Raw genomic sequence first — 12,999 nt, 5'->3', positions numbered from 1 at the left:
GTGAAGTGAAAGTGAGAGTTGCTCAGTCATGTCCGACTCTCTGCAACCCCATGGACTATACAGTCCATGGAATTCTCCAGGCCAGAATACTGGAGTGGGTAGCCTCTCCCTTCTCCAGTGGATCTTCCCAACCCAGGAGTCTAACTGGGGTCTCCTGCATTGCAGGCGGATTCCTTACCGACTGAGCCTGAGGGAAGACCACCATCACAGTTAACGTTAGGTAAAAACATTCCGGATTGGTCCATCCTAGGCCAAGCAGTTCAGCATAGTCAGAGAGAACTCAGGTTATAGAGTCAGATAAGTCTGGTTTTAAGCCCTGGCACTTCTGATTCCTAGTTTTGTGTCTGTAAGACAAGTTACTCACACTGACAGTGACTTGGCTCAGTAGTATGAAAAAGGGGTATGGTATCTATCTGGCAGGATTTTTGTGCAGATTAAATGAGAGGTGTATTATATTAGATATTCAGCACAGTGTTACATGGCAAGCCTTATGTAAATAATAACTTAAAAAGAAGGGAACTCATTGATGGAAAGTGAACTTCCTGAATGGGGTATATGGAAACATCATTTCTTACCTTAGCAGATAATTCCCTTTGAAGTGGAAGGCCTCAGAGATTTTCTAATCCCTCTTCCTTCCCATCTACCCACCATGTACCCATCTTCCTTTCACCTCTTAGAAAATAAAGGCCGAGAGATAGCCATTCAGCTTGTTGGTGGCGTAGCCAGGACTATAATAGAGTCTCATGGCCCTCCATATAGTGCTCATTTCCTTATACCATGGCGATGCTTTTGTTTTTGTTTTCTTTTGAGAAGGAGGGTGAGAGTTTGGTTGGAGTCTATGTGCTGTGGCTTAGCTGTGGTCAACTCTGGAGACAGGGAATTGGCATAGGTGCTTTCTGTGGACGCCGTTCCTTGTTGGCAGAAACCATGACTTAATTTCTCTTTGCCTCAGGGTTCTTCTCTGTAAAGTGAGCTTTTGAATCTCTTTTTTAGGTTATTTGTGGTTTCAGAGGAATAATGTAAGTAAAGCACTATTCTGGGCACATTGGAGATGCTCATTAAATGTTGGTAAAGCATTGTGACTTGAAGCATGATGGTGTTCATGTAGAATGGGCTAGGAAAGAGCTTTCACTGGGACATTTAGAAATGTCTGAGGAAACAAATTCCAAGTGGCCCTTGGACTATCTATAGTGGCCCTGGTATCTGGACACAGTGAGAATAAACAATGCTCTCGTGAATTCCCAGAGACCATTATGTGTTTGTTCTCTTAGGTGAATATATCTGAAGTACTCAGATAAGATGAGCAAAGCTGTCTGCTTGAGTGAGACTCCTGGGTGGCTGAATTACTACATGACTCTGAACGTACTCATATATTCTGAGTGTTAATACTGCCATCAATGCAGGGGGAGATGAATTAGACCTGGCTGTTTCAGCTGAGCCCTATTACCTCAGAGGCGAGCTTGAACTGATGACTTTATGATACATTAGAAAGTTGCTAATGCTAAATTGCAGCCTGAATGAGCGCTGGACATGATGCCAAGGTTTTTGGAAAGAATGGGTTTTTCTCATAGATGTTTGGAAGGTTCTGATGACTACATAAAATAGGAGACTTTAGGGATGAGGAAGAAAATTGAAAATATATTAAGAAATCAGGAACCTGACAGGAATAAACTCAGGGTGGTAGGAAAAGAGCAGATTGTGCTACATAATACTGTTCACTGTTCTGATAATGAGAACACTTCAATCGCAACACAATGCAGGGCTTACATTCACTGGCGATATCAGGGCTTTCCTGATCATAACTCAGACAAGTCTGTCTGGGTCCTTTTCTCTTGTTATGTACCATGCCACTTAACATCAGTCTATAAAGACACATCAGGGCTTTTTGTAAAAATATTTTTTAAAGTTTTATAGCTTACTGGAACATATCACCAAATTTCCAATTACTCTGTCATGTTAGAATACATTGTCCTCTAGTAAATATCTGAATACTGATATATGTTACATCACAATGTCATACTCTGTTTATAAATAGAACCAGAGTGTTTTTATATTGTTCTTTCCAAGTGACATGGCAAGTCTGCAGCGACTGTAATGACATGTTTCGATTTCAGTTCTTTGCCAGATACCCCTACTAATCAAATGTGCTGTTTTAGAAAGTGTTGCCATTTGCTATGTTAATTACCAAGTAATAAGTAACTCTTCCCAGCCCTGGACAACTGTTCTTTTCATTCTGGAGACAGCTCTTCAAATGGGCTGTGAGGGAGAGTATCTGAATAGAATTTGAAGTTTACAGAACCAGGCTCCATCTGATGTTTATAAGTAAATACATAATATAAATCAGAATTTGCATTGGATAAGCATTTGTAGTGGGTTCCCCCTGCCCCACTTTCAGGTGTACTATTTTTTTCCTACTTTTTTTTTCTTGCTTTTCCATTCCTTCTATCCTTCCATCTTCAAAAATACATATCCTTCCTCTCTGTCCCACCCTGGAATGACATTGGTTCCTTAAGTATCTTAGTATACTAGATAGTATAGTAGTGTCTTATCTTAATCTTGCAATATTCCCCACATGTGCTTCTGGAAAGTCTTCAGTAAGAAAGATGCCCAGGTAAGACTGGAATAGGTAAATCAAACGCTAGGGGACTCAGGAGTCTCAGAGATCTTTGGTATTTGTGGTCCAAGGCTCTGTATGGCCCGATTTAGCTATCTGAATCCACAAGAGGCAAGAATACACAGAAGAACTCTACAAAAAAGTTCTTAATGACCCGAACAACCATGATGGTGTGGTCACTCACCTAGAGCCAGACATCCTGGAGTGTGAAGAGGGCCTTAGGAAGCATTACTATGAGCAAAGCTAATGGAGATGATGGGGAATTCCAGCTGAGCTATTTAAAATCCTAAAGGATGCTGCTGTGAAGGTGCTGCACTCAATATGCCAGCAAATTTGGAAAACTCAGCAGTGGCCACAGGACTGGAAAAGGTCAGTTTTCATTCCAATCCCAAAGAAAGACAATGTCAAAGAATGTTCAAACAGCTGCACAATTGCACTTATTTCACATGCTAGCAAGGTAATGCTCAAAATCCTTCAAGCTAGGCTTCAACAGTATGTGAACCGAGAACTTGCAAATGTACAAGCTGGGTTTAGAAAAGGCAGAGGAACCAGAGATCAAATTGCCAACATCTATCGGATCATAGAAAAAGCAAGAGAATTCCAGAAAAAACATCTACTTCTGCTTCATTGACTCTGCTAAAGCCTTTGTGTGGATCACAAAAACTGTGGAAAATTCTTGAAGAGATGGGAATACCAGACCACCTGACCTGCCTCCTGAGAAACCTGTATGCAGGTCAAGAAGCAACAGTTAGAGCTGGACATGGAACAGACTGGTTCCAAATAGGAAAAGGAGTACGTCAAGGCTGTATATTGTCACTCTGCTTATTTAACTTATATGCAGAGTACATCATGCGAAATGCTGGGCTGAATGAATCACAAGCTGGAATCAAGATTGCTAGAAGAAATACCAATAACCTCAGAAATATCAATAACCAAGAGAAATATCAATAACCTCAGAAATATCAATAATCACCCAATGGCAAGAAATGAAGAGGAACTAAAGAGCTTTTTGATGAAGGTGAAAGTGGAGAGTGAAAAAGCTGGCTTAAAACTCGCCATTCAAAAAACTAAGATCATGGCATCCGGTCCAATTGCTTCTTGCAAATAGATGGGAAAAAATGGAAATAGTGACACACTTTATTTTCTTGGACTCCAGAATCACTGAAGACATTGACTGCAGCCATGAAATTAAAAGAAGCTTGCTATAACAAACCTAGATAGCATATTGAAAAGCAGAGACATCATTTTGCTGAAAAAGGTCTGTATAGTCAAAGCTATGGTTTTTCAATAGTCATGCATGGATGTGAGAGTTGAACCATATGAAGGCTGAGTGCTGAAGAATTGATGCTTTCTAACTGTGCTGTAGGAGAAGACTTCTGAGAGTCCCTTGGCCAACAAGGAGATCAAACCAGTGAATCCTAAAGAAAATCAATCCTGAATATTCATTGGAAGGACTGATGCTGAAGCTGAAGCGCCAATAATTTGGTCACCTGATGTGAACTGCTGACTGACTGGAAAAGACCCTGCTGCTGGGAAAGGTTGAAGGCAGGAGGAGAAGGGGCGACAAGGATGAGAGGTTGGATGGCATCTTTGACTCAATGGACATGAATTTGAGCAAACTCTAGCAGACAGTAAAGGACAGGGAAGCCTGGCACGCTGCAATCTATGGGGTTGTAAAGAGTCACACCTGACTGAGCAACTGAACAGCAACAGCAATAATCCACCAGAGGCAGTAGTTGGTGTTGGCTGGCTGCATTTTAGTCTGATGGTCTGCCTGATAGCAGGGCACTACTTACTGCATAGAGTCTTGACTCAGTTCAGTTCAGTCGCTCAGTCGTGTCCGACTCTTTGCCACCCCATGAATCGCAGCACGCCAGGCCTTCCTGTCCATCACCAACTCCCGGAGTTCACTCAAACTCATGTCCATCGAGTCAGAGATGCCATCCAGCCATCTCATCCTCTGTCATCCCCTTCTCTTCCTGTCCCCAATCCCTTCCAGCATCAGGATCTTTTCAATGAGTCAACTCTGCATGAGGTGGCCAAAGTATTGGAGTTTCAGCTTCAGCATCAGTCCTTCCAATGAACACCCAGGACTGATCTCCTATAGGATGGACTGGCTGGATATCCTTGCAGTCCAAGGGACTCTCAAGAGTCTTCTCCAACACCACAGTTCAAAAGCATCAATTTTTTGGTGCTCAGCTTTCTTCACAGTCCAACTCTCACATCCATACATGACCACTGGAAAAACCATAGCCTTGACCAGATGGACCTTTGTTGGCAAAATAATGTCTCTGCTTTTTAATATGCTGTCTAGGTTGGTTATAACTTTCCTTCCAAGGAGTAAGCATCTTTTAATTTCATGGCTGCAATCACCATCTGCCGTGATTTTGGAGTTCCCCAAAATAAAGTCTGACACTGTTTCCACTGTCTCCCCATCTATTTCCCATGAAGTGATGGGACCAGATGCCATGATCTTAGTTTTCTGAATGTTAAGCTTTAAGCCAACTTTTTCACTCTCCTCTTTCACTTTCATCAACGACTAGTTTAGACTTAATCCTGGCTCGGCTATGTACCAAAGTTGTGATTTTGGGCAAGGCAGCATCTCTCAATCCTAATTTCCTTATTAGTAGAGGAGGAGTAGAGCATGGTGGTTAAGAGCAAGGGACACAGGGTTTAGACTTGACTTTAGTGTTTGCTAATTTTGTGCTGTTGGGCTGTATGTGTGTATGTTATGTACATCAACATTAATAGTTCCCTCATCAGTAAAATAGTAAAAATCACTTCAATAGGGTTGTTATGAAGATTGACTTAATCTGTATAAAATTCTTAGATCAATGTGCAGCATATTAGCAGTTTTAGGAATGTCAGCTCTGGTGTTGACAGTGATGCAGAGGATAATGGTGATGTTTGTCCACAAGATGGGAGCAGCAACTGTTGTTAGGATTAAGTGACACAGGACTGTGAAAGCTCATAAATTACCACCTGATTCGTGGTTTCTCCTGGGTAGGCATTATTAGAATACTTGAAAAATACATAAACATGTAAAAAGGAAACTCAGGAGCCCATAATCTTATAACCTAAATATCCACTGTTAAATTTTAATATTATATGCAGACACACCTACCTCATTGTGGTCAGACTCACAGTTTAAATGTGAAAAAACCGTGAAATGTGTTTATACAAAACTTACACTATAAGAATGTCTTCTATACAATGTTGTTTTTTTAAAAACACCATTTTTAATGGTTGCATTTTGTTCTATAGTGTGGATCTCTATACATCATGTTTTATTTAACCATGAAGTTGATATTGGATATTTGTTCTCCTCATCACACATGATATTTAACTATATCAGTGTATTGCTGCAGTGCCAATGTTTGTTTATGATTGTGTGTCTGCATCTGTTTCTTTAGGTTATATTCTTAGATGTATAATTATGGGATAGAAAGAAATGAATGTTCTTATAGCAGTTGATATAGACATTATTTTTCACAAAGGATGGAGCAGTTTGCACTTTCTCAAGAACATGTGATACCGTTTTAAATGATCACATTAGTGAAGTTTTTTAAATTAAAATATAATTCAGAGCAATAGATTTATTATGCAGAAAAATCTTTCATCTTGTGGTATGTCTGGAGATATTTCTTCTTATTAAATTTTGTGGTTAATAGAGAATTACCAAATATACCACACATAAATTGTTAATTTTAAACTAATTAGGAGGGGCTTTGTTGGGTTTTTCCGCCACCATTACAAATAATACAGATTTTGTTTGTGGCAGAGTGTAGCAGAGTGCCTGTTAATAAGAAAGCTTTCCTTCTGATGGAATGTGAGTAAGATTTGCTAGATTTTTGGTGAGGGAGCGGAGGTGAAAGCTAAAGTCGATTGCATGTACTCGGGGCCAGCCAGTCCTAGTATGACATTTCAGTACATCTGCACAAAAGCCCTGGGAAGGGTATGATCCGACCCATTCTACAGTTGTTGAATTGAGACTCAGAGAGTTTCAGTAAATTTTTAAGGCCATGCAGCTAATAAAATGCATAATGGGTATCAAATTCAGTCTTGCTGGTTCCAAATTCCCCCTTTTTTCATTCCACTGAGTTGCTCCCAGGGAAACATGTCTGCAGAGGAATCATTCATTACGTGGCCAGATGCTACTCTGAGGAGGTCTTGTTAGTCTGAAGCAGTGGGGAGAGGGAAAGGCAGTGGCATCCCGAGGATGGAATTGGAGGTGGAGCCTGGCCAGGCTTGAGAGAATTCACAGCCGCCACCTACTAGAAGGAGAAGCGCATGCTGGAGTCGTGGTCTGAGCAGGTCCCCATCCTTTCATGTTATAAGCCGACACTTGAACAAAGTACTGTTGGCCCTGCAAAGTATTGAAACAGAGAGAATGATACATTGGGAGTTTTATTTAGTCAGTTTTACCCTGTGTCTGATGAACTCATTCATCCCATTACCCACACTTTAACTTTCTAGCTTTTCTTGACTACTATGTTTTTACATCATAATAAACTTGGGATGCCCTCTTAATTTCTTTGCTTTCTTTTTTCCAAAACTGGAATATCATAGTTGCTTTTTCTGACCTCCCCCCAAATATTATACACCAATTTTTAAGTCATAGTTCTGTAGGGTTTACCAAAACCTGCAATTTCTCACCCTTTATCTGTTTTTCCTTTTTTTCTCCTCCCTAGTGGCATATGCTATCATCTTTTTCTAACTGATCATCTTGCTTTATAAAATTTACAAGTTGTAATGAACACATTTTCAGAATAATAATTAAAGATCTGGTTCATTCTTCTAGTGGTTGCATAGTACTGCACTTTGGTTAAACACATTTATTTATTTAACCAATCCCTCATTGGTGGACAGATCGTTTCCACATTTTACGATACAATAAATAATACTGTAATAAATATTCTTTACTCAATTTTTTTTAATTAAATCTTTGATGTTACTTCCTTTTAAAAACCATTATTAAAACAATAGTTTATATCTTTAATGTCTTAAGATATCAAGAATTAAGGAGTTGTGGCTGTATGGAGGTTCTTCAAAAAAAATAAGAACTTCCATATGATCCAGCAATTCCACATCCAGATATTTATCCAAAGAAAACAAAACACTGATTTCAAAATATATATTCATCTGAATGTTCATAGCAGCATTATTTACAATAAGCAAGGTGTGGAAGCAATCCGTGTCCATCAGCATATGGATAAAGATGTCACACACACACACACACACACAGACAATGGACTCAGTCATAAGAGTGAAGTTTTGTCATTTGCAGCAACATGGATGGGCCCAGAGGATATTAGTGAAATAAACCAGAAAAAGACAAATACTGTATGATATCACTTATATGTAGAGTCTAAAAAATAAAACAAACTAGTAAATATAGCAAAAAGGAAACAGACTCACAGATATAGAGGACAAGCTAGTGGTTACCAGTAGGGAGAGAGAAGTAGGGAGGAGAGAGAAAGGAGAAGAGAATTAAGAGGTACAAACCACATAAAAAATAAAGAAGATACAACAGGTATGTAATGTACAACACAGGGAATAGAGCCAAGATTTTATATGTTTAAATGAAGTATAATCTATAAAAATATTGGATCACTACATTCTACACCTGAAACTAATATAACATTATAAATAAATGATACTTCTATTTATATATTTATTTTTGGCCGTGCCCCGTGGCATGTGGGAGCTTAGTTCCCCAGTCAGGATCCAACCTGCGCCCTCTGCAAGTGCAGTGGAATCGTGGAGTCTTAACCACTGAACCTCCAGGGAAGTCTCACATGCTTCAATTTTTAAAAAAGAATTAAGTTGTTTTTTGTTTGATTGTAGTATTTTAAAATGTTTTGTATGGTTTTATGTTTTTGCTTTGAGGAATTTTTTTTTCCCCCCAAAAGGATATTTCAGAAGTCAGCACTTGTTAAAGCATTCATTGCTTGTAAAATCTGTAAAATAGTGTTTGAAGTTAAAGAAAATAGCAATCTTTGTAGAGCCTTTGCCAGGGATTTAATAACAGTGGCCTTACCTATTATAAACTTAATTTTTGTAACACTAAAAATGGGTTTCTATGTGTCTCAACGCTATGGAGACTCTGTAGAAGTGTAAATCTGCTTCTAGGCTTTTATGTGATTAGGGTAGCGTCTGCATTACTCTCATTGCATGGCCAAGTGGAAAAACTTAATCCCTATAAAAATTAGTTCAAATATTAGAGAGTTCTCTGTGGAGAGTTTTCCATTTTTATCACCATATCACTTTTTCTTTTAAGCAATGGAAATTCCCTTGGGTTCTCTCTGGCCCTCTTCCATCATGTGAGCTATAGTGTTGGGAATCAGATGCTGATAGCATCTCTGGGGGCCACCCACTCAGGGGTTTGTTTGTTCTGCTAATCCATAGTTTTGGCCCCTGGTGTAGACGTGTAAGTAAGATGAAAAGTTAAGATTCTGGGATGATGACCCAACCACCAAGAAGTCTATTAGAATAAGCTGGTTCAAACTTGAAGAGGTGCAACCTAACACAGCTTTTTAATTCTGGGCTTCAGGATTATGCTTTACAGATAACTGTTTTAATTGACTAGCCTTTTAGAAAAACAAAATTCTCCCTCTGCCTCTCACATTTGAAGGTCCTAAGATATTAATTATTTGAGTTGGATAAAAAAAAATACAGGTTTAAGTTTACCTAAAACCTTTTTTAATTAAAAAAAATTGATGATCCAGTTTCGTTGCATTAATTGTTTGAGGAAATATAGGGTTTGTTCCAGTCTGAACTGAGTTGTTAGGTGTTTTTATATACTGCATTTCATATGCTCATATAGTTTGTAGTTCTATAAATAATTAACATTTAGATTGGTTAAACGAATAAGCACAGTTTGTTCCAGTTTTTCATTCACAGTTTAAGTTAGTTCAGGTTACTGAGAAGTGTAGTGCAACCATATATAGTTTCTTTTTTTGTGAAAGCAGATTTAGACACACTTTTTTTTTTTTTTGTAATCAAGGGAAAAGGATTTCTCTCAGGAAATTGTGTGACTCCAGTTGATGACTGATCTCAACCGAGGCTGTCGGGGTGAGGGTTAGATGAGGCTGTTATTTTTACCATCAGACAGGGAGTCAAAATTGGATCTCTGAGAGCCTTTGATCCCTCCCCCCACTCCCGAGATTAAACTGTGATCCAGAAAGCAGCAGCTTTCAAGGCTTGCATGAGGCCAGTCTTTTTCTGATCTCTGTAGAACATGGCAGCTTACAAAGTGGTTCATGCTGTCTGCTCACTCCTTTGTGGGGTTCAGATTATGGATACCAGACATATTATGCTTAATGAGTGGCAGTTGTTGCCAGAGGAATGGGCGTTGGCTGTTGCTTCCAAAGTAGGCATTTGCTACGAATATCCCAGCACAGACATCAGGGGCAGGGGAACAGGGAGTGTGACGGGAGGACTTGGCCTTTACCGTTGTAAGTCCTGTGATTGTGTATTTCAGGGTCTGCAGGTTTTCCATGATGATTTCTCCAGCCAAAGGACAAAAGTCTTTAGACATGCTCCATTCCACTGGATGGAAAGGGGAGGGTGGGGGAAAAGAGAGGGAGAGAGAAAAATAGAGAAAGAAAAAGGAAGAATAGTCATCTATCAAGAATCTCTCTCAAAAACAGTGAAGTTTATCATCTTCCCCTATATTGGCAACCTAACAGTTCCCAGGGTAAGGCAGTTTCCACGTCCATCATTATTTTTTTTAAAACAAAAGCAGGAAAAAAGCAATCACTCACTCAACAGTGATTGTGCGTGCTAAGTCACTTCAGCTGTGTATGACTCTTTGTGACCCCATGGACTGTAGCTGGCCAGGCTCTTCTGTCCAGGGGATTCTCTAGGCAAGAATACTGGAATGGATTGCCATGCCCTCCTCCAGGGGATCTTCCTGACCCAGGGATTGAACCTGCATCTCTCAAGTCTCCTGCAGTGGCAGGCAGGTTCTTTATCCCAGCACCACCTGGTATGTATTTATGTATATAGACCCACACATGCCAAGACATATTATATATAAGTTTGTTGTATATGGAAGATAAGTTATTTGTTACATGTGAGAAGTGAAGGCATCATTAGAATATTACCTTCTATTTGTTCCCCAGGTCTGGTTTCTCTTTCACCATTTTGCTGAGAGTTTTACTTGAAGATCCCAGGGGTATTCTTCTCACAAATAAAGAAGCCTCCTTTCATGCCCTCCTGCATAATTTGACTCCTCCTTCTAGAATAATTCTCTTTCTTTAGTGTCCTATGCTCTACTCCTCTGGCTTTGCTTCTCCTCCATGATAGTGTCTTCCAGACTTTTTCACTGGCTTCTCTTCAGCTGGAGAATTTGGGATTGTGGCTGAGCTCCCCACATACCTGACATCTCCAAAGCGGGTGTTCCTTCACAGTTAAATCTAACACTCAAATTGTAACACCCCATTTTACTGTGAGACATGCTCTTTCATAACATTTACCACTGGTTGGAAAAACCCATGGTCAGGAGAGAGACATTGTACATTATCAGTAAAAAGCATCTTAAGTGACCGTTTACACATGGCAGGATTTGAGGCAATCCTAAATGGAGCATGAGCTTAAGTCACATGGAAGACAAGGCCTGCATATTTCTAAGCCTCATGATGATGAGCTATAAGCCTTAAGATTTAAATTATATTCTCTATGACACTTAAATACTTCAAAATTAAGCCAAACCATCTAAATCCTGCTGCTCCCCCAGACTCAGACAATTCCTCTGCTTGGAAATACTCCATTAAGTACTTTTTCTTATAGGAATGTTTCTCTTCTCTTTTTCTTAATTCTAACTCATGACTTAGCCACACATCTAGTCAACCAACCTAAAACTTGGTGCATCCTTGCCTCCTCTTTTTCTCCAATTCCTCACAACCAGTTGATTACTATACCCAGTAAATTCTGTTTTTGAATGCCTCCCATAAATTTCCCTCTTCCCCTACTGAAGCTATTCTAGAGCAGACTCATAATCATGAGCATCAACTCTGCAATTGATTTTTTTTAGGCCTAATTAATAAACTCTCCTAATTGATTTTTCTGTTCACCTCCATATCCTTATATACAATCTTATTATAACCTGCATTATAGTTTTAAGATGAAGATCGAATTATTTAGTTTCTCTGCCTAAAATCTTTTCACAGTGTCTAGTTGATTTCCAAGTGAGGTGAAATCTTAACAAGGCATTCAAGGACCTTCACAGGCTAGTCCCAACCTTATTCTACTATCCTTATGTTCTGCCATTTCCCAAAGCAAAGTCCTTGCTTTATAAATCTCTGTTGCCTGGCTATTATTCTGTGTGTTTTTATGCCTCTGTCTTGTGTTCATCTTCCAACTTTGCTTGTCGAAACCCTACTAATCCTCTGAATTCCTTAGGAATAATTAATTAAATACATCTTTTTCTGTGTTCCCAAAGTACTTCATTTGTATAAAAATAATATTTAAAACACATAATTATGCTTTATTGTATGTGTCTCTTCTTCTTGTTAGATGTTGGGAAATTTAAGAATAAGAAAAGTGTTCGTCACATTTTCCCTCTAGATCCACCCGTGGATCTGTGTTCTTGGTGTATAGAAGATGCTTACTAAATATTTCACAAATCAAATACATATATATTTGTTTTCTTGTGTGCATTTGCATATGTACACATGCTCACACACACACAATCCAGAATAGACTGGTTTTCCAACAGAGATATTTTTCTCATGTGAATCTTCTCCTTCTCCAGACTCCTGCCCTTTGAAGCTCTCAGGCACATTATAAAGTTTAATTAGAATCAAATGATTAAGGTTTTATGTTTACTCTCAAATCAAGCCTATACCTTATTATAAAAACATATTATAAAAAATATATATGGATGCATTTTAATATATGTGTTTTATATATGTGTGTATATATGTATAATTTTTTTCCAAATGTTTTATTATGCTTATGAGCTCTTAGCTCTTGAAAAAGCCAAGTTTCTTAAAGTCAAATTGGAGAGAGTTTGTAATCAGAGAATAATGTTGCATATTATTTTAAGCTAAAGAAAAAAGAGCAGTCACTGAGAGAATTATCACAAACAAAATGAAAATCAGTAGCACATGTGCAAGGACATTTATAAAGAACAAAGAATATAGGAAAATTCTAGAAACAAAAATATCTTTGGTTGCCATTGAGACATATATGGTTGACTGATGTGGTGAAGCCCCAAGCCCAGGGCTGAGGATCAAGAGTTTCTGATTTTGGGCAAAGGATTCAGGGTAATATCCAAAAGAAGAGCTAAGGATTAGTGGGAACAAGACCAGATTATTTGAGAAATGATTAATGAAAAGTTGCTCAGAGATGCAGTATTTAAAATTTCTGAAGAAACAACA

At 38.8% G+C, this 12,999-nt stretch overlaps 1 protein-coding gene across 1 annotated transcript in view; it reads right to left on the bottom strand.

Moving 5' to 3' along the window:
- ANKFN1 (ankyrin repeat and fibronectin type III domain containing 1) overlaps window positions 1-12,999 on the bottom strand; it is a 159,599-nt gene that overhangs the window by 69,042 nt on the left and 77,558 nt on the right. The window contains exons 5-6 of the mRNA XM_061140936.1: window positions 10,068-10,165; window positions 6,890-6,980 (exon numbers count right to left, since the gene is read on the bottom strand). Of these exons, the coding sequence (XP_060996919.1) occupies window positions 6,890-6,980; window positions 10,068-10,165 (189 nt within the window). The remainder of the gene's footprint in view (window positions 1-6,889; window positions 6,981-10,067; window positions 10,166-12,999) is intronic.

This window comes from Dama dama, chromosome 5 (assembly GCF_033118175.1).
Source record: "Dama dama isolate Ldn47 chromosome 5, ASM3311817v1, whole genome shotgun sequence".
In the NCBI taxonomy this organism is placed as follows: domain Eukaryota; kingdom Metazoa; phylum Chordata; class Mammalia; order Artiodactyla; family Cervidae; genus Dama; species Dama dama.
The sequence above is the reverse complement of the archived record's forward strand: the minus strand, read 5'-3'. Positions and strand labels throughout refer to the sequence as shown.